The sequence below is a fragment of the Camelus ferus genome, chromosome 17 (genome assembly GCF_009834535.1).
Source record: "Camelus ferus isolate YT-003-E chromosome 17, BCGSAC_Cfer_1.0, whole genome shotgun sequence".
Lineage (NCBI taxonomy): Eukaryota > Metazoa > Chordata > Mammalia > Artiodactyla > Camelidae > Camelus > Camelus ferus.
Genome location: NC_045712.1, coordinates 38,192,740 through 38,214,303, shown reverse-complemented (window position 1 = coordinate 38,214,303; position 21,564 = coordinate 38,192,740). Strand labels below are relative to the sequence as shown.

Sequence of the window (21,564 nt, the reverse complement as noted above, 5' to 3'; positions counted from 1 at the left end):
GGATATGGGTTTGCCTTCCCTTCATGCAATGGACTTACAGAATGCTTTGTCTACACCTCGGTTTTCCACACAGCATTGCTTCTGATCAAGAAACTCACTTCACAGCAAAAGAAGTGTAGCAATGGACCATGCTCATGGAATTCACTGGTCTCACCATGTTCCCCACCATCCTGAAGCAGCTGGCTTGACAGAACAGTGTAATAGCCTTTTGAAGACTGAGTTACAGTACCAGCTAGGTGACCATACCTTGCAGAGCTGGGGCAAGGTTCTCCAGAAGACTGTAAATGCCCTGATTCAGTGTCCAGATATTGTGCTGTTTCTCCAATAGCCAGGATCCAGGGGTCCAGGAATTAAGAGGTGGAAATGGAAATGAAAATGGCACTGCATACCCATTAAGATGGCTAATATTAAAGAAAAACAGAGAAGTGTTGGTGAGGATGTGGAGAAATTGGAACCCTTGTACATTGTTGATGGGAATGTAAATTGGTACAGCTGCTGTGGAAAACAGTATAGGAGTTCCTCAAAAACTTACAAATAGAATTACCCTATGGTCCAGCAATTCCACTTCCGGGTATATACCCAGAAGAATGAAAGCAAGGTCTAAAAGAGATATTTGAACACTGATGTTCAAAACAGCATTATTCACAATAGCTAAAATGTGGAAGCAACCTGACTATCAATCCACCAATGAATGGATAAGCAAAAGGTAGTAAATACAGTGGAATATTATTCAGTCTTAAAAAGGAAGAAAATTCTGATATATGCTACAACATGAATGAGCCTTGAGGACAATATGCCAGGTGAAATAAGCCAATCACAAAAAGACATACTGTATGATTCCCCTTATGTGAGTTACTTAGAGTAGGCAAAATCACAAAGACAGAAAATGTAAAGGTGGTTGACTAAGGATCCTCCCTTTTCCTTATTGCTGTATCATTCAGGAAGATGAGATGTGTTAATAAAACTCGCTAATCTGCATCTCTATGTAAAGTTCTATCTACTTAGAAGATAAAGACTTGGCTTCTGGATCCTCCTCTGAAACAAGATAATCAGTCTTCAATCCAGCTTGTAGATGGGTGTTCACAAAATCGGGCATCATGGAAGGATATAACCTATAACCTTGCCTGAATCTAAAAGGTGGATTGTAAGTATAGGATTCTCCAGAAGCAGAGCCTGAGATAAGGACTTAGAGGAAGATAGGTTATTTGGAAGGTGACCCCAACGAGCATCAGAGTGGGAGCAGGGAGAATAAGACAGAGAAGGATGAAAAGCCAGTAAGGGTGAGTCACTGAGTGATTTCACTGTGGGCAAATGAGGCTCAGTCTCACTTGGAGTCCCCTAAGGACCAACATAGAACATAGCTGAGAATTTTCCTGTCAAAGAATAAGAAGCTTGGGCGTTTATATACCAATTCTGTCATTCTTTCAGTGTTTCCCTTGGTGATATTATTTCACCTACTTCTTACAAGCTGTACCTCAGAGCTGGCTAAGCAGGCTTCTGAAGCTTCATGAAAGCCCTGAACAGAGTAGCCTGTTCTGGTGCACACTTAAGATGGGAGGCTGTCAGGATCAATAGAACCATTCATCTATAGTAGGAGAAAAATCACAGGTGGGTAGAGATGACTGTGGTATAGAGCACAAATGGCATATCCTTTAGTTACAGAAGCTGCTTTTAATACCTGACTCAAAGAATTTAGTGTCTAAAAATAACACCTTCAACCATGCAGTAACTAATTCCATTATTTTCCAATACCCAAAAGAAAAGTATTTGCATAATCTCTTGAACTGGGAAGGGCCTCAGTTACATTTTGTTCTGCTGCCCAGACTTCTAGCCACTGCTATGATGGAAGATTCTAGATTGACTTAAAAGTACATTTTTGGGCCTCTCCAAATCATAGATGTAAGGGCATCAATCAACATCATAGATAGGTATTGAGAAGAGGCTGAAGGTAAAGGACTGATAGTTTAAGATAGGGGCTAAGACCTTAGAAGACTGGTAAACTAAAATAGAAATCCCAGTCTGAATGTTTTGTGTTTCTCATATTTCTATAAGGCCCTATTCTACCAGGGTTTTTTTTTTTTTTAAATGCAAATTGGTGTGTGATTGACCTGTGACAAAGGATCTGGTATAATTCTTCCCTTCTCAAAATGGAGGGTCAATTGTTCACTCCTGTTAAATCAAGATGATAAAATTAAATAGGAGAACCACAAAGATAAGACAGTGTGTTGATCTTGCTTCTAAGGAACAAAGTGGTACATAAGGTGAGGCAGCCTTAAGTGCACACCTGGTCCCTCTTACTTTTTAATGTCCTTTGCTTCCACACAAAAAGGGGATTGTACTCACAAATGTACCTGGATTTAAAAGCAGAAATTTGGGTTCCAGAGTCTGGGTCCCTAAAAGCTATGGAAATGATTGAAGGGATGTTTGAAAACTGCAATGTTGAGAATAGGACTAAACTAACCAAGTTTCCAAACTATTTATTGGCATTAAAGTATGGGCTTATTCAAAAGAATGTTTCAGAGTTGGAATGTTCTATGTTGAGGTGAACTTCTAATGCATCTGGACAGTTTAAGTGCATATAAACTGTTGTAGAAGAAAGAACAGAAAGAACAAGAATGTGGTTCCATTCTTGTCTGTCCCCCTAATTAACTGAATATACTGTATATCTCTAACAGACTCATTTAATTCTTAGTTTATTCACCTGTGGGAATTCTGTATGCTAGGAATGTGTGAGTGTATGTAAAACAGAGGCTACATGTTGTATTCCACCACTGTCCCAGCTCTCTGGGCCACTTTAAAGAGATTCCATATAGTTATATCTTTGTCAAAGGTGGGATGTTCCTTTTCTACCACCATCACTGCACAAGGTGACAAAGTCTTTCATCTTGGGATGAGGGTGAGGAGGCTTCATGTTCCTTGACTGTCAGATGAGCACCAGGCTGAATCTCAGGGCACAAACTGCATTGTAAAACTGGGCTCTAGATTGGCAATTGGTGGTCCTCACCAGCTGACAGCTCTGTGGTTACATGCTTCCAGACCACTGCGTGGTAGGGGTGTGGATGATTAGAGGCTCACTGGTCAGTCATCCACAACCCAATTGGTCATTTTCACTCCTTTCATTCCTTTCTTCTTCCCCAGCAGAAACACTTGCTCAGCAAGCATGTCTTTCCATCTCCCAAAGGCAAACTGACCTGATGGTATATTCTTTATACCCTTTGTTTCTGGTCTCATAGTGAATAGCCTGTACTTGGGTAGGCAGGGGCCTCAAGTTACAGGTAAAATAATTAAGTGTGGGTGGAGCACAGGCCACATTGATTACTTTTTTGAAATCTTCCATTCATGCTTTGAGACCCATAAATTACTATCTCGTGGTTCTCCTCCTACTTGGTTGGCTGCTGCTTCTAAATCTCCTTTGTTGGGTCCTTACCCTCTTTCTTCTTAGCATGACACATTTTATATTTGTCTTCTGTTGGCCCCCACTAGAAATGTAAGTTTCTAGGTACTTTACCTCTTCACTTATGTCCCTAGTGCCTACGACAGTGTCTAGCACACAGTTAATACTCAGTTAATAGTTGTTGAATGAATGAAGGAGTAGAGGCTGAAATGTTTAAGCAAGTGTTCAGTGAAAGCCAGGAGAGAACATATAAACAGAGTAACACCTTGCTCATTCAACAGACATTCATCTAGCATCTAGTATGGCTCCAGCTTTGTGCTAGGTGCTGAGTGTATGTGGGATCTATGCAGACATGGCTCTTGACTCCTTCTGGTCTGTCTCATATATGGGGTGACAATTCCAGAAGTCCAAACCTAAAAGATTGAGGACCAAAGAGAGAATCAGAGTTCACGTTTCCTTTACACAGACCAAACTTTACCCAGGGTGATGGACAACTGCAACGACCTTCTCCGTCCAGGGAGGCAGTGTCTCCCTCATCTGCACAGGACCTTGCAATTTCAGCTAGATTGATACCTGACACCAGAGCTCCTCATCATTTGGGTAAGAGACACACCGACATTAAGCGAATTCACCAGGGAGTCATTTATAAGCCATGTTATTTACTGTGAGACCTGGCACTAGGGTGAAGAATAGATGGGAAAAGTCACCCACGAAGTCATTCAGACTTTGGAGAAATTACTACCAACCTCAGTTGTAATGCAAACTAAAACAGAAAGGTTCAATTCCTTCAGGAGGCAACAAGCGTCCTGAGGGCCTGTGCTGTGTCATTCACCTCTGCATACTTGGGGTCTGCAATACATTCACCCCCGACTCTTTCGATGGGAGGAACGAATACCCAAGGACCCAGGAGCTAGGCCCTTCCTCGCCGGCACCGGGTAAAGCTAGGAACCATAGAGATGTGCGTTCCTAGAGGGCCAGGACTGGGAGAGGGCTGAGCGACCGGAAGTCGCGCTACCGCGGGTCAGCCATTATTCTGGGCCTCGGCTGCCGTCGCGACCAGTTCTCGTGTCATCTCCCGGCGTCCCGGCGCCGAGGCGGCAGTCCCCAAAGCCGGAGCCGCCGCGGGAGCCCCCGGTGAGCGGCGTGGGCTCGGGTCGGGTTGGCATGCGTGGAGGGCGGCCCGGGGTGCGGCTTGAGCTCGCCAGGGCGGCCCACCTCTCGCCGGCCCCTCCCCGGCCCTGACCCCCAGCAGGTCCCTCCTCAGCTCGGTGTTGAGGTGAATGCCATGGCCGAGGCTTGGGGAAGGTATTGACGATAGCGCCCCTGAGTCTGTGTGTCTGTGGACCGGTCCTCACGTCAATAGAATGTACTGCCCCTTGGAGGACAGCGCCCTCAGTAGCCGGGGTCCCCAGCTCGGCCTTTCCGTTCTTAATCTTCTCTGACACTGATGTTGAGACACAGCTTGGGACACCCCCTGGAGCCGGGGCTCCCAGACTTCTGGGAGCTTTTTTTTTTTCCCCTTCCTTTGAGGGATGGACCAATTCCCATCTTTTAATTTTGTAATATAATGGTATTTAAAAAGCAAACCAGGACCACCCATACCACCATTGCTTCGAAGAATATATTTTCACACTTTAAGTGCTAAGACCATAAATTCAGAGTAAATGCCGTCTTTTGCAAAAAAGGCCATTGACAACCTTTCAGTGACTATGTATGATGGTTGTTACTATTTTCATTTTACAGGTTACCAGAACCAAATTAAAGCTTTATAATGAACTATTATTTGGAAACCATTGCTTTAGAGTAGTTGTTTGGGTTTTCTTAGATGCAGTTATATTGGAGTTTTTGAATCCCTGAGTTCAGAATTTGCACCCACAACTGATCTAGTTGAGTGACCTTGAGTGAATCACTTAGCTTCTCTGAAGCTTCTTTTGTTCTTTTTAACTGTGACTCTCAAACCTGTTGTAAGAAGCAAACAAAATGTATGTTTAGGATTTTGTTATTTGTATCTGTTAATAATATAAGAGTAAATAGAATTCAGATAATTTACTATAGAAAATTATTTAGAAATCCTTTTCCCCCCAGGTTTTTTTGTTTGTTTATTTATAGACTTTATTTTTTTAGAGCAGTTTTAGGTTCACAGGAAAATTGAGCAGAATATACAGAGATGTCCCATGAACTCCCTGCCCCCACTCTTGCATAGCCTCCCCCACCATCAACGTACCCCACGAGTGGTACATTTGTTGCAGTTGGTGAACCTGTATCAACACATTATTATCACCCAAAGTCCATAGGTTACATAAGGGTTTGCTTTCTGTGTTTGTACATTCTATGGGTTTGGACAGATATATAATGATAGATGTAATGTATCCACCATTTTAATATACAGCATAGTTTCACTGCCCTAAAAATCCTCTGTGTTCTTCCTGGCCGTCCTGCCCTCCTCCAGCCCCTGGCAACCGCTGATCATTTCACTGTCTCCGTGGTTTTGCCTTTTCCATAATGCGATATAGTTGGAATTGTACAGTATATTGGATTTTCAGATAGATTTCTTTCACTTAGTAACATGTACTTAAGTTTCCTTCATATTTTTTCATGGCTTGATAGCTAATTTTTCTTTAGTGCTGAATAATATTCCATTGCCTGGATGTTCTACAGTTTATCCATCCACCTATTGAAGGACATCTTGGTTGCTTCTAGGTGTTGGCAATTATAAATAAAGTTGCTGTAAACATCTATGTACAGGCTTTTGTGTGAACATGTCTTCACCTCTGTTGGATGAATACCAAGGAGCATAATTGTTAAAATTTATGGTAAGATTATATTTAGTTTCATAAGGTACTACCGAACTGTCTTCCATAGCAAATCTTCGTTTTGCATTCCCACCAGCAATAAATGAGAGTTCCTGTTGCTCCACATCTTCACCAGCACTTGGTGTTGCCAGTGTTCTGGATTTTGGCCATTCTAATAGTATGTAATGGTATCTGGTTGTTTTCATTTGCATTTGCCTGATAACATGTGATGTGGACTGCATTTTCATGCAGTTATTTGGAATCTGTATAACTTCTTTGGTGAGTTGTGTGTTTAGGTTTTTGGGCCATATTTTAATTGAGTTGTTTGTTTTCTTATTGTTGAATTTTAAGAGTTCTTTGTATAAAATATATAAAGGATAATAGTCCTTTATCAGATATGTGTGTCTTTTGCAAATATTTTCTCTCAGGCTGTAGCTTGTCTTCTCATTCTTGACATTGCCTTTTGCAGAGCAGAGTTTTTAAATTTTAATGAAGTCCAGCTTATTATTTCTTGCATGGACCATGCCTTTTGTTTGTATCTAAAAAGCTATCACTATACCCAAGGTCATCTAGGTTTTTTTTCCTAGGTTATCTTCTAGAAGTTTTATAGTTTTGCATTTTACATTTAGGTCAGTGATCCATTTTGAGTTAATTTTTGTGAAAGGTGTAATGTCTATCTAGATTGATTTCTTGCACGTGAAAGTATGGTTGAACCAGCACCACTTGTGGAAAAGACTGTGTTTTCTTCATTGTATTGCCTTGACTCTCATGTGGGCCTATTTCTGGGCTCTCTATTCTGTTCCATTGATTTGTCTACTCTTTTGCCAATACCACACTTTCTTGATCACTGTAGCTTTATAGTAAGTGTTGATGTGAGGTAGTGTCAGTCCCTCAACTTTGTTCTTCTCCTTCAATATTGTGTTAGTTATTCAGGGTCTTTTGCCTTTCTATATGAACTTTAGAATCAGTTTGTCAATATCCACAAAATAACTTGCTGAGATTTTGATTGTTGTTGCATTGAATCTATAGATAAAGTTGAGGAGAACTGGTACTTTGACAATATTGAGTCTTCTTATCTGTGAACATGGGATGGAAATCCTTTTTTTAAAATTCCTTTCCATCACCCCCAGATCAGTTACCAAAGAACCAATCAGAACCGTTTTTCTCAGTTGTTCTATCCTTACTGCTGTTTAATGTAGAACTTAATTATGTGTTTAGACTCTAAATTTCCCCCAATATCTGAAAGTAGAGTGTTCTTATGAAACCTTTCATAAGCTGAAATTGCATAAAGCAAAGAAACAATTACCTTAGGACATGTCTTGCTAACAGATGCACAGAATAAAACTAGATTTATGCTCCCAGATGCTCACAGACACAGTTTGAAGCTCTGGTGGCTTGTTGCTGAGACGCTGAGGGTAGTTTCCAGGGAAGGAGCTTAGCGGCACCACTCTCACTGCTTGGGATACGTGCTGCCTCTATAACAGCTCCCTGCAAAACAAACGCTGAACTCTATTTTAACTTTTTGACTTTTTTTGTAAAAGCGAACATCCTCTTTGGATTTCTTTTGGTTAGTGAAAACAGGTACTAATATATAGGTTTTGCATAAAAGCAAACTGACATAAAGTGAACTTTCAGAAAGTGGAGGATAACAGTACCTTTAGGCCCAATAATTTTTTTTTCTGGAATTTTCCTTGGAGATATAAGCAGAGACCAAAAATTCATAAGCAAGGATGGTCACTGAAGCTTAATTTATAATATGGGAAAGCTATAAATAAATGTCTAACAGTAGGGGACTACTTAAGTATGAGTGGGTTCATATACTCTTAAAAATGGTGATGAAGAATATTTGATATTATGATCACAACATAATGTGTGTGAAAAGCAAATTATAAAGCAGTACATTTGGATCCAATCTTGTGATCCAGATAGGTGCATAGAGAAAGGACTGGAAGAACAATAACAATGATTATTCTCTGGTTTTTATGTGTTTTGTGGTTTTACAGATTTTCTGTTCTGTAATAGGAAAAATAAATGTCATTCTGAAAAACAAGATTTCAAGAGAGCAGAAGCCTAAGTTCTGTGTAATAAAACCTTATTCAAATTTATCCAAATATTTGGATTAACAGAATGAACACTTTTCAGACCATCTAAAGTATGTACAGTAAAGCTACACAGAACTTATTTAGCCTCTGTCAGTTGAGAAGTTGCTGGGATTTTATCTCAGGTGTATTAGGAATAAAACATGATTGCTTTTTGATTCTGTGGATCATAGGAAAGAGTGCTAGTTACAGAAGGATAATGATTAACATGAGTCCATATACCAGACATTGTTCAAAAACCTGAAATGTATTTCACATCACATTTTTCCAGCAAGTCTATGAAGTAGGAACTGTTGTTACTACCCCTATTTTACAGATTAAGAAACTGAGACTTAGAAGTAAGGTAACTTGTTCAGGGTCACACAGAAATAGCCAGGATGCCCATTGTTAGGATGGTAAATAAAGGATTTATTGTAATTAGGTGGAGACGGCACTGTGAATAAAGACCAAAGGAATTTCATGCCTTTGGTATCAGCAGTGGTCTGGGTGACATGAACATCAGGGTCCCTAGTCTTGGGAAGGGGCTTCGGTCAGAGGAGGCACTGCCCAGAGCCCAGAACCTGGCATTCAGGGAGGTTCTCTTCATTACTGGGGGCTAACTGGGCTCTGGAAAACCTGGTTGTTTCTCTGGGTTAACTTTAACAATGATTTCTTGAAGTCTTGTAGATGGTGTTCTCCAAGCTCTAAGGAAGAAGTCAAGCAAGGATCGAGGGGCCCTGGAGAGGAGACTTTCTTAAATGACAACAATGACAAGAGACAGTTGGTCCCACAGTGCTCTGAGACAAGAGGGCCTTGTTAAAGGGAAGGATGATACTTGGAAATGGGGAACCAGCTTCCAAGGGAGCAGCTCTTCTGTTTGGGAGACCTCCCACCTGCACTTTAGACAGTTACGTTACCATGAGACATCTGGACCCCAGGAGGCACTGAGCCGACTCAGGGAGCTCTGTCGCCGGTGGCTGAGACCAGAAGCACGCACCAAGGCCCAGATCCTGGAGCTGCTGGTGCTGGAGCAGTTCCTGAGCATCCTGCCTGGAGAGATACGGACCTGGGTGCAGATCCATCGCCCCGGGAGTGGTGAGGAGGCTGTGGCCCTGGTAGAGGAGCTGCAGAAAGACCTTGATGGGCCAGCACTAAAAGTGAGAAAAGGGGAGGGGAAAGAGTTTGGGGTGGAAGGAGGGAGGCAATTGAAGCAGGACAGGCTTGGATAGAGGATGATCCTGTGATTTTCATCAACAGCTAATAACTCATTAGCAACAATAATACTAATTAAAGCAGGTTTGTGAACTGTTCAGACATAGAGTATCTTTGCAGAGAAATGGATTAATAATTGGGGTCTTTGGGCCAATTCAGATTCAACACAAAGGCATTGACTCTGCTTTGTCTCCCTGGGTGATGCTTGCTAATGCTGAGTTTGGTTCAGGAACCTAAAGAACGTAATGTAAGTGTTCCTCTAAACGGAAGCATGTGTATATTTTGTGTAAGTCTGTTTAGGGTGATGTTATAAGCCTGAAGTTTATAAGTCTGTGGGAGAGCAGGAATGAAGCTTTCTAGATCTGGAAAGACCTTCCCCACCCCGCCCCCATGTGTGCCCCTACTGGGGATTCTGTGAGCCAAGGGATTGGGTTCAGATATTTGCCTCTGATAAGATTTTATATCCTTGGCTATTAAATTAGGATCTTAATATAGTTTCTAGTGTTTTAGGTCTCTTTCTGTCAATCTAGAGACCAGTAGAAACATTTCTATGTAAAAAGTCTAAAATATAACTTAAACTTGGTGGGGAGGGTATAATTCAGTGGCCAAGTGCATGCCTCGCATGCATGAGTTCCTATGTTCAATCCCCAGAACCTCCATTAAAAAAGTAAATAAACCTAAATAAATAAATAAGCCTATTACCTCCCCCACCCCCCCCAAAAAAGTTAAAAAAAAATAAACTTGGGAGCAGCACCAAGGATGGGCTTGATTTAAGCATAAAATGAAGAATTTTCGAGCTATGTATTTCAGTCCTTATCAGTAATCCATCTTTCTCATTTGAAAGATAAGAAAACAGAGGCAGAAAAAGGTTCACTGCATTGCCTTAGGTGAGGCATCTAGCTAGCAGCACAACCACATGTCTGGACTTCTACTCTAGTGTTCCTTCTATTGGAGCAGGAAGGGTTATGTAAAGGGGTGAATTAGTAGAAGACTATATTGAACCCAGGTTTTATCTAAAACACAGTCTGAAGCTAAAACCCATTCTCTTAATTGCTTGTTGCTTCCCATTCCCTCCTTAACCCACACCCAGGTCTGTTTCTAGCCCTCTGTTCGGGCTCCTCTGTGAGAGGTCACCAGTGCCATGAGTGGGGCTAGAGGGCAGCACCACTGTTCTCAAGGCAAAGCTTTACTGCTGTTTGATGCTCCATACTTGAGATGGGTCACTCTCATCTCACAGTTCTAGATTATGGGCAAAAAGAGGTCCATGGTGGTTAGGTGAGTCCATTTTCTGGAGGTACAGAAAGAACCAGTTATTTTGTTCTGCTTGTCCCCAGGTTCCAGTCCTTGTCCAGGACCAGGACACTGCCCAGGAGGGGATGAGCACTCCAGGAATAGCACTTCATACACCCACTGGCAGCCACATATCAGCTGAAATTTGCTCAAATCCTCTTACTGACCCAGTGGTGTTCAGCTTGCTCCAGGATCCTCAGCATGGTACTTACTCAGTGGCTCTGGCTTTGGACTTTCTCAGGACTCTTACCAAGGCTCATCCCCCTACTCCTGATAGTTGCTTCCTCTCCTGCCCTTAAATGAATCCCTTATGGTATCAAGCTCTTTCCTGTTCTCCCTTTTATCCTTCCCTGGGTCCTTCTGACCTTTTCTGCATTCTTATTGCAACTCCTTGTGCTATTCCAGCCCTGCACATGGGGATCAGAAAAGATTTGTAGGTCATTTTGTAGCCATCATTGCCTACTTCTGGGAGTCCTGGGCCTTTTTGAATTCCTGGCTTACATAAGGTAAGGATATAGGCCTTGGAGTCGTGGGCAGGAACAACAGTAATCTCATATGCAACTTTTCCTCCTCCTTCAGATTCTCCTGCCCCTGAAGCTTCTACCCTTTCCCAGGAAGAGAACCCAAGAAATCAGTTAATGGCTCTGATGCTCCTGACAGCCCAGCCTCAGGTAAAGTTTGCATCCTCTTTTCTTGCTAAGGCTCTGTCTGCACTACCTAATTGTGGCTGCAGTATATCCTCTCTCATCCTAGTGCTTAGGCGTCCAGTTAGTTCCCACTTCTAAGTCAAGGGCCATGCTACTGGAAGGCAGACTTCATGTAGGGTCTCCTTATGTCTCCCTGAAAGCCCTTGCCCACCTCAAGGCCTGACAACGTGTCTCTTCCCGGGAAGTGAAAGGGACCTTTCCGTAGGGGAGCTCTTGGGCATGGGTAATCTCACACATACCTTTTATTTCAGGAATTGGTGATGTTTGAGGAGGTATCAGTGTGCTTTACTTCGGAGGAATGGGCCTGCCTGGGCCCAATTCAGAGGGCCTTGTACTGGGATGTAATGCTGGAGAATTATGGAAATGTGACTTCCTTAGGTAAAGACCCTTTCTCCCCATAATTGTTACCTTGATTCCATCAGCTTTTGTTTGTTTTTTTAATTATGAAAGTAGTATATCTTATTTTGGAAAACACAGAATATTAGAATAAAAAAGCTTTTTAAAACCCACTATTTGCAAACAAACTACTATCAAAATTTTGATATATTACCTTTCTGGCTTTTTCTGTGTTTTGAGATTTTTCTTACATTGTTTTAAGAGGGTGTGTGTGTATGTGTACAGTTTTATAGCTTGCTTTCTTTGCATTTGCCTCACTCTCGTATTATTACAAATTGTTTGCAAGTATTATCTGTATTGGCTATATAATTTGTGTCATAATTTAGTTAGCCACTTCCTTTTTTAAATAATTGCCATAATAATCATCTATCTAACCCTGTGCCTTAGGGGTGTTTTTTTTTTCTTTCCTCATTTTTTAGAAATAGAATTGCTAGGCCTAAGAGATTGTTTTAAGACTTGCTTCGTACTGCCACATTGCTGTGCCTAGTGATCTCAGTCCTCTCTGCTCTTACCAGCTGTACATAATGCTCCTTTGGCTCTGCCTCCACTGATACTGAGTAATCTCATTCTTTTAAATTGTTGCTAATATAATTTTTAAGTTATAGTATCTATTTTCAAGTAGATTTCTTTGATTAGTAATAAAAGTATTTTTTAAAAAAAACATTATACTTCCAACAAACAAAACACCTACTATGTAATAATGGCAGCTGTAGAAGTGATGTGATTCTACCCTTAAGTAGCATGATTTGGGAGATGAACATAAAAAGAATAAACAAAGCAGAGTGAAATAATTGGTACTGGAGTGGCATAAGCCTCTTGAGATGGAAATGGAGAGAACAAAGCATCTGTACCATCCCCGGGGATTAGGAAAGGCCATGAGGGAGCTAGCTTTGTGTCTGCCCTGAAGGGAAAAGTAGGATTTTGTTTCAATGTTGAATACTGAGGAATCAGCTATTAGACTAACTTGGGCTGAAATACCGATTTATAGTATTAGCTTAAATGGCTGCATAGTATTCCATTGAGTATCATGCTTTACATGTACAGCTTGTTGAGACTGAACTTCTGTTCAGAAACATTACATGTCATCCCATTTGTTCTTGCTGCCTTTGTTACAGGCCTGTTTTAAAGTTGCATTCACATAGATCTTGCATATTTCTAATTCATTGTTTTTTTTTGGAATAGGAATCTTTTCTGATATTTTCTAATTGATTATTATTTGCATATATGAAAATATTGAATTTTTGTATGTTAATTTTGTACCCAGAAACCTTGGTAAATTTTTGTATTGTTCATAGTAACTAATACTGTATATTTTTACATTTATGAAAATACATCTTTTAGTATCTGAGCTGTGGTGTGGTGGGTCAAACATATTGTAGATTTTATATTTTTGTACATGTTACCAAACTGCTTTCTATCAGTGATGTACCAATTTACACTTCCACAAAGAGAGCACAAGAGGGCCCATTTCCCCTGTATGTTTATGATTTGGTCAGTGTTTTAAATGTTTGCTAGCTAGATGGAGAATATTATCTTTTGTTTATTTTTCCTTCATTTATTTGATTATTAGTGTGATTCAAGTCTTTTCACATGTTTAGTGGTCATTTTATTCTTATATTCTTCTTACATATTTCTTTATTCAAACCACTAATCCTTTGTCAAATGCTGCACGTTTTCCCATTTGTTTGCCTTTCACTGTTATTTATGAATTGTCGTTTTTTAAGCCTTAGAAAGTCTTTAATGTAGTCAAATAGCAGTATTTTCCTTTATGGTCTCCTTCTCCATAAAATATTTTTTTTAAATCTCCTACATTTTCTTCAGACATTTTTATTGTTTCATTTTTACATTTAAGCTTTAATACATCTAAAATTTATCCTGATATACAGAGTGACATAGGAATCCAGTTTGTTTGTTTGCTTCTTTTTTAACCCAAGTGGCTTTCAGTAGTTCTAATGCTATTTACTCAATTATCCTTTTTTTTTTTAAGAATTTTAAAACATGCTTTATGTGTTAATTGATTAATTTTATGAACAACACTCACCATGGATCCATACCTCATGCTACAAGCCAAATAGGTTCCAGGTGGGTCTAAGAGTTAAACTTTAAAAGTAAGAAGAAAATGGTATTCCTTATTTATTATAGCTCTTTGAGGAAAGAGAAGTTTCCTTAACAAGTAAGATATACTCTAACTACAGTGTTGTTGGGGCTTTGGGCAAATACCAAGTTGTTTATGCCCTTTGACCTAGCAATTCTGATTTGAGGAATATATCTTAAGGAAATGGTTCAGAAAGAGGGAAAATAAATATATCTAAAGTTAGTCCCAGCAAGGTATTTATAATGGTTAAAAGTTGAATACAATTAAATTCCCCAAGATAGAGAGAATGCTACATAGACCGTGGTGTTTTGACTTAGGGGTAGACTGTGACACTATTAAATATGCCCGTTTTGTGCACTCAGTTTCCATGCATTGATAAGCTGGTAGAAAAGCAATCTCCCAGATGGCTTATCCATTTTATGGATAGGTCACATTTTGTTGATCCATTCATCAATTGATGGACATTTAGTTTACTTCCACCTTTGGGCTTTTATTTAATTTATTTTTTGTTGTTGAAAACTTTTATTTTTTTTTTTATTGACATATAGTCAGTTTATAATGTTGTGTCAGTTTCTGGTGTACAGCATAATATTTCAGTCATACGCATACATACGTATATTTGTTTTCATTTTCTTTTTCATTATAGGTTACTACAAGATATTAAATAAAGTCCCCTGTGCTATACAGAAGAAACTTATTGTTTATCTATTTTGTATATAGTAGTTAGTATCTGCAAATCTCAAACTCCCAGTTTATCCCTTCCCACTCCCTTTCCCCATGGTAAACTTTTGGGCTATTATGAATAATGCTACTGTGAACATTTGTGTACAAGTTTTTGTGTGTATGTATGTTTTCATTTCTCTTGGATATATACCTTAGAGTGGAATCCCATGTTTTTTCTCTCTGTTTAGGTAGAAAAATAGTGTTTTTATAGTCAAATAGAAGATAATGTTACTATTATTTATATAATTTTGCTTATTAGATAATTTGGGGGAACTAGTTTATAATTTTTCTCATATTTGGATGGTGAAAATAAGTTTCCAAAACATTTGAAATGTATATAATTTCATATTTTAAAAATGTTTGAGAATGTTGGAGTAGAAAGGAGGTTAAATAGTTTAGCCTCATTATTTTATAGATGTTTTCATAGTTTTTAGTGTCTCTATATTTTTTCTTTTCATTCTATGTTTATTCTCTTTTATGTCTAATTAAGTGAGGGAGTCTAACCCAGACCTGATATTTTGTGAAATGAATTTTAAAATTTCCATTTCTCAATTTTTAAAGGAATAATGGGAGATATATATAAATTCTAAGCAGTAAGTTGCTTTTTAGTGTTTTTTTTTTTTCTGTAGGTTAACTGCTTTCGAGTAATTAAAAAGTGTTTATGCACTTGACTCTTCAAAAATTAACGATTGCTTTCAGAGTTTTGGGGTGTATTTTCTTTCTTTTGGAGTCCCCATCTTCCTAGCATGAAGAAAATAAAAAGACAGTTCTTTATAAGTGAAATGGTTCTATTCCACCCAACTTCTTGAGACTCAGATGTGAACCACCTACAGAAGATCACATGTTCTTTCTCTGGGTCTTCCTTACATTTGTTTTTCAACATCCTTTGTATTTTTCCACCTGCTCCCTGAAGGCAAACAGCTTAGAAGTATCTCAGAATGAATTCTGTGTTAATCCATTTACAACATTCTGTCAGTGTAGCCTTCTGCTTTGTACCTTCATTTAATGAAAAGTCTCTTTTTTTTGTATGCATATAACAGTATCCTTTTAGCTTGTTTTAGAGTCATTTGAAGATCTTATTCTCACTAATGGTAACATTCACGTTTTTAATTCCTTTTACCAGAATGGGAGACCATGACTGAGAATGAGGAGGTGACATCAAAGTCAAGCATATCTCAAAGAGCAGATTCTCAGAAAGGAACATCAAAAAGACTTCAAGGAGGTGTTCCCAAGGTTCTTGACTTTGAGGAAGATTGTGAATGGCAGGTTTTGGCAAGTCAGTGGGGAAATGAAACAAGGGAAAGAAATACACTGAAGAAAGTTTCCCTGTGTGAACAAGACAAGAAGAAAAGGACTCTACCAGAAAGACGGAACCAAAAGTGGAAGGAATTTGGAGAGAGCTTGACTTTAGATTCTGCTCTTTCTGAAAGTTTAGTAGGCACTGAAGGAAAGAAGTTAAATAAATGTGATATATGTTGTAAGCATTTCAATAAAATCTCCCATCTTATAAACCATCGGAGAATCCACACTGGGGAGAAGCCTCATAAGTGTAAAGAGTGTGGAAAAGGCTTTACTCAGCGCTCAAGCCTTCTAATGCATTTACGGAACCATTCTGGAGAGAAGCCTTATAAATGTAATGAATGTGGGAAAGCCTTCTCTCAAAGTGCTTACCTTCTAAACCATCAGAGAATCCACACAGGGGAGAAACCCTATAAATGTAAGGAGTGTGGAAAGGGCTTCTATAGGCATTCAGGCCTTATTATACATCTAAGGCGCCATTCTGGGGAGAGACCTTATAAATGTAATGAGTGTGGGAAGGTTTTCTCTCAAAATGCTTACCTCATTGACCACCAGAGGCTCCATAAAGGAGAAGAACCTTATAAATGTAACAAGTGTCAGAAAGCTTTCATTCTGAAGAAGAGCCTCATTCTGCACCAAAGAATTCACTCTGGGGAAAAGCCTTATAAATGTGACGAGTGCGGAAAAACCTTTGCCCAGACCACTTACCTTGTTGACCATCAGCGGCTCCACAGTGCAGAGAACCCGTATAAATGCAAAGAATGTGGGAAAGTTTTCATTCGAAGCAAAAGCCTCCTCTTACACCAGAGAGTTCACACAGAAAAGAAGACCTTTGGTTGTAAAAAGTGTGGGAAGATTTTTACTTGTAAGTCAAACCTCATCGACCACAAGAGGATGCACAGCAGAGAGAAGCCTTACAAGTGTACTGAGTGCGGGAAAGCCTTCACCCAGAGTGCTTACCTTTTTGACCATCAGAGACTCCACAATGGCGAGAAGCCCTACGAATGTAATGAATGTGGGAAAGTTTTCATTCTGAAAAAGAGCCTTATTTTACATCAGAGGTTCCACACTGGAGAGAATCTCTACGAATGTAAAGACTGTGGCAAGGTGTTTGGTTCTAACAGAAACCTCATTGACCACGAGAGACTCCACAATGGGGAGAAGCCCTATGAATGTCGAGAGTGTGGAAAAACCTTCATTATGAGCAAAAGTTTCATGGTCCATCAGAAGCTCCATACACAGGAGAAAGCCTACAAATGTGAGGACTGTGGGAAGGCTTTCAGTTACAATTCAAGCCTGCTCGTTCATAGGAGAATCCACACCGGGGAAAAGCCCTTTGAATGCAGTGAGTGTGGAAGAGCTTTCAGTTCTAACAGAAACCTCATTGAACATAAGAGAATCCACAGTGGTGAGAAACCCTATGAATGTAATGAGTGTGGCAAATGCTTCATCCTGAAGAAAAGCCTCATTGGACATCAGAGGATTCACACAAGGGAAAAGTCTTACAAATGCAATGACTGTGGTAAGGTCTTCAGCTACCGCTCAAACCTTACAGCCCATCAGAGAATCCACACTGGTGAGAAGCCCTATGCATGTAATGAGTGTGGGAAAGGCTTTACTTACAATAGAAATCTTATTGAACATCAAAGAATTCACAGTGGGGAAAAAACCTACGAATGTCATATATGTAGAAAAGTCCTTACCTCTAGTAGAAATCTTATGGTGCATCAAAGAATCCATACTGGAGAGAAACCTTATAAATGTAATGAGTGTGGGAAAGACTTCAGTCAGAATAAAAACCTTGTTGTACATCAGAGAATGCACACTGGGGAAAAACCATATGAGTGTGAGAAGTGTAGAAAATCTTTTACTTCTAAGAGGAATTTAGTTGGCCACCAGAGAATCCACACAGGGGAGAAACCATATGGGTGTAATGATTGTAGTAAAGTTTTTAGGCAAAGAAAAAACCTAACTGTACATCAGAAAATTCATACAGATGAAAAAAACTGTGAATGTGATGAGTCTGAAAAAGAATTCTCTCAGACTTCAAACCTTCATCTTCAACAGAAAATCCATTCTGTGGAGGAATTCTCTTGGCTTCAAAATGCCAATGAATCCAAGATAGAGATTCAGAAAATCTAATATTATATGCAAAATGGAATAGAATTCCTGCCTCTTTAAGTAACTGTTGGATGAATGGTAGCATATGGTTTTTATAAGGGAAAAGAATCATGATTGGCCCTTTTATAGACAAGTATGTTGCATGAGGAAGAAAGTTAATCTAGACATTCAAGACTACAGAAACATAAGCCAAATTCTAATTAAAAGATACTCTGCTCCAGACCATTTGTTGTGACCCTAGAAAAGGACTTTGGGGCAATTGAAGATTCTGAAGAAATTGGGTTCTGTCTTATAAGATGTAATGATGTCATTGTAAATGATAGCAAAAATATCTTTGTATTAAAAAGTGGACATTTTTGAAAAGATAGATTTGTACATTTTAAAGATAGTATCACTGGTACAGAAAGTGCATAGACAGTATGATTAAGACATATCAAACATGGAGTTGGGTGGGCAAGAGTCTGCTGCTTGAGGACAACTTAAGAAGAACACTGGATTTGGAATTAGAAAACCTAGGTTTGGGCCCTGGCTCTCATTCTAGCTCGGTGATGGTAAGTCAGCCTCTATGTCTCAGTTTCTCTGTCAGTCAAATATTGGCATAATGCCTACCTCATATGGTGGTTGTGAGGATTGAGTGAGAGGATCATTGTCAAAGTACTTTATGAAATAATTTAATTGTCAATAAAGTTGGATAAGAGGTATGGTCAAAGTTCAGAACATGGCATAATGTGTTTGTACATTAAGTTAGTATTAGGACTTTGTGAACCTCAAAAGATGCATTTTTATAGTAAGAGGAAGGATGGTGAATAGCTAACTTTGGAATATAGTACTCTAAAAAGACTTTAAAAACAGCTTTTAAAATGTGTAAGGGAGATAACAGATAATATACCTAGTTTTTATGGAAAAGGTATTGGCTTATTAAATATTTTGTCCAGCCATTAACATGATGCCAAGAAAAACAATTTATTTTTCAACCTTCGAATTTGAAGCCTAGCAGATGTAGAGTGTCAAAATGAAAGGACAGTCCTATGTTGCTTTCCTTGTTCACAGGGAAAAATCCTTAACCCCAGCCCCTGAGCTGATTATCCCTGCTACCGCCATTCTCAGTTCTAATCATGATTGCTGACATACAAATAACTTGTTACTCAAGAAGCAACATTCTGTCCCAGCAGTCAACTTACTACATGAGTTTTTCACACAAAGCCAAGCCTTTCAAAGCCCTGATTCAACCAATTCAGAATCCACCTCTAGGTGGTCAGGCCCACATACTCCCAGCAAACCAGTCATTCATTCAGTCTGTATCCTTTTGTACATTTGTAAATTTAATTCTTCCTGTATCCTTGATTTGATAATTTTATGTTGTGATCCTCAAAATTCCAATTCTGTCGCTGGAATATAAATACCTTAATATTAGGATTGTGTTTTTTTAATACTAGCAGCATTGAATGGTGTGTTGATGATAATGTTATTAATTCAACTCCAAAGCTCCTTGAGGGCTGGTTCCTCATTAGACTCAAGAGTGAAAGGACCAAGAGTGAAAACTGGAAGGGACCCGGGTTAAAAGTCTTGAGACCTGGGTATGAGTCAGCTGCTGCCACTTTTCCTTGGACAAATGCCTTCATTTCTTGGAGCCTTGATTTCCTCATCTGTTAAGCAAGAGGAAGAATATCTACCTCACCAAGTTGTTATGAGGTAATGAATATGAAGGTGCTTTATGTCCATACTGAAGAAGAATCACCCCAGACTGTGTAATAATTACAGAGAGAGAGAGGTACTTTAACAATGGAGAGAGCTGGCATTTACTGCCTAATCATTTTAACAAAATGTAACATCACTAAAAGACAGAGGCAACTCTCATGATGCACCTTCACTTGTGATGCAATAAGCCAAAAGTGTAACCTGGATTTACCTAGCTGCTTAGACCTGATTGCCAGTTTCCAGGATATACAGGAGGCAGAGGAACAGGATAAAAGATACCATGAGTTACAAATTCAGAACATGGGCTATTGTGTGAGAAAATTACACTGGATTCTTCAAAAAGATATGGTGGAAAAGGGAGGGGGTAACAATTGTTGATGCTGGGTGCGTAATGAGAGTTCATTGTACTTTTGTGTATGTATGAGATTTTCCATAATGAAAAGTATAATGGAGGCTGTTTTTTTTTTTAATGGAGGTATTTAACATAGGACCTTGTGCATGATAAGCATGAACTCTGCCACTGAGCTATACCCTCCCCACTGATGGGTTTGTTTTTAAAAGATTAACTAAAGAGCCATACGATAACTGAGCCAGGAATGGACTCACACAAATGCCCAACTGATTTTTGACAAAGGTGCAAAAGCAATTCAGTAGAGGAGGGATAGCCTTTCAACAAATGCTGCTGGAGCAATTGCCTATCCATAGGCAAAAAAAATTCAGGAACTAAGACTAAGCAAAGAACTCTTAGACTTAAGCAAAAGTATGCTCCATTAAAGGAAAAAATGATAAATTGAACCTCATCAAAATTAAAATAATTTTCTTTGCAAAAGACTAAAGAGGATGAAAAGGCATTACATGCTGGAAGAAAATATTTGCAAATCATATCCAACGGAGGATTTGTATCTAAACTAGATAAAGAATTTTCAAAACTCAAAAGTAATAAATAGATGCAATTTGAAAACATTCAAAAGACATGAACAGACATTTCACCAAAGTATAGTTGGCAAATGAGCAAATGAAAAAGGTGTTCAACATCATTAGCCATTAGGGAAATGCAAGTTAATCATCTGCACAGCTCTCAAAAAAGTGTTTTAAAGAAGTGAAAAGTAGTGCTAACACCAAATGCTGGCAAAGATGCAAAGGAACTGGATCTTTTATGTTGCCAGGAATGAGAAATGGTACAGCCACTCGGGGATAATTGGGCAGTTTCTTAGGAAACCAAATATGCACTTACATATGACCCAATATTTGCACTTCTGAGCATTTATCTCAGAAATGAAAACTGTATTCACACAAATCTGTAGGTGACTGTTAATAGGAGTTTTATTTGTAGTAGTTAAAATCTGTAAGTAAAACCCAGATGTCCTTCAACGGGTCATTCAAACTGCAGTATATAGCATGGAATACTTTTTACTGTGCAATAAAACAGAATGACCTATTGATACCTGCAGTGACTCAAGTGCACTTCAAGAGAATTATGCTGAGTGAAAAAATCCAATCTCAAAAGGTCATATACTGTATGATTACATCTATATAATATTCTAAAATGACAAAAGTATAGAGATGAAAAACAGATTAGTGGTTGCCAGAGTTTGGGGATGGTGAGAGGGAGCTGGGGAAGAGGGAGGGGTAGCCCTTGGGGAGGTCTTGGTGGTGTTGGAACCAGTTGTGTGTGTTGATTGTGATGGTGGTTACACAAATCTGCACTCAATAAAACTGTGTGGAAGTGTACACACACTTGTACCAATGTCAGCTTCAT

At 39.2% G+C, this 21,564-nt stretch overlaps 1 protein-coding gene across 5 annotated transcripts; it reads left to right on the top strand.

Moving 5' to 3' along the window:
- The first annotated feature begins 4,393 nt into the window (after nucleotides 1-4,393).
- Nucleotides 4,394-21,548, top strand: ZNF197 (zinc finger protein 197). Of its 5 annotated transcripts, none has more exons than XM_032459046.1 (6): nucleotides 4,394-4,528; nucleotides 8,944-9,421; nucleotides 10,811-10,970; nucleotides 11,346-11,437; nucleotides 11,725-11,851; nucleotides 15,811-21,548. In XM_032459046.1, exons 2-6 carry the CDS (start codon nucleotides 9,023-9,025, stop codon nucleotides 18,126-18,128), a joined length of 3,096 nt encoding a protein of 1,031 aa, XP_032314937.1. In that variant the 5' UTR covers nucleotides 4,394-4,528; nucleotides 8,944-9,022; the 3' UTR covers nucleotides 18,129-21,548. The 5 variants fall into 5 exon arrangements, with proteins under 5 accessions (XP_032314937.1, XP_032314939.1, XP_032314938.1 ...); XM_032459048.1 differs by having other exon boundaries at nucleotides 4,409-4,528; nucleotides 8,952-9,421; XM_032459047.1 differs by lacking the exon at nucleotides 4,394-4,528 and adding an exon at nucleotides 4,556-4,699.
- The last annotated feature ends 16 nt before the right edge of the window (nucleotides 21,549-21,564 follow it).

Excerpts from the sequence above, each read along its gene's own strand:
- ZNF197 (XM_032459046.1), top strand. The coding sequence starts at position 9,023 with ATGACAACAATGACAAGAGACAGTTGGTCCCACAGTGCTCTGAGACAA. Across the intron at positions 9,422-10,810 it reads TTGATGGGCCAGCACTAAAA|GTTCCAGTCCTTGTCCAGGA; the intron begins GTGAGAAAAGGG and ends GCTTGTCCCCAG. Across the intron at positions 11,438-11,724 it reads TCCTGACAGCCCAGCCTCAG|GAATTGGTGATGTTTGAGGA; the intron begins GTAAAGTTTGCA and ends CTTTTATTTCAG.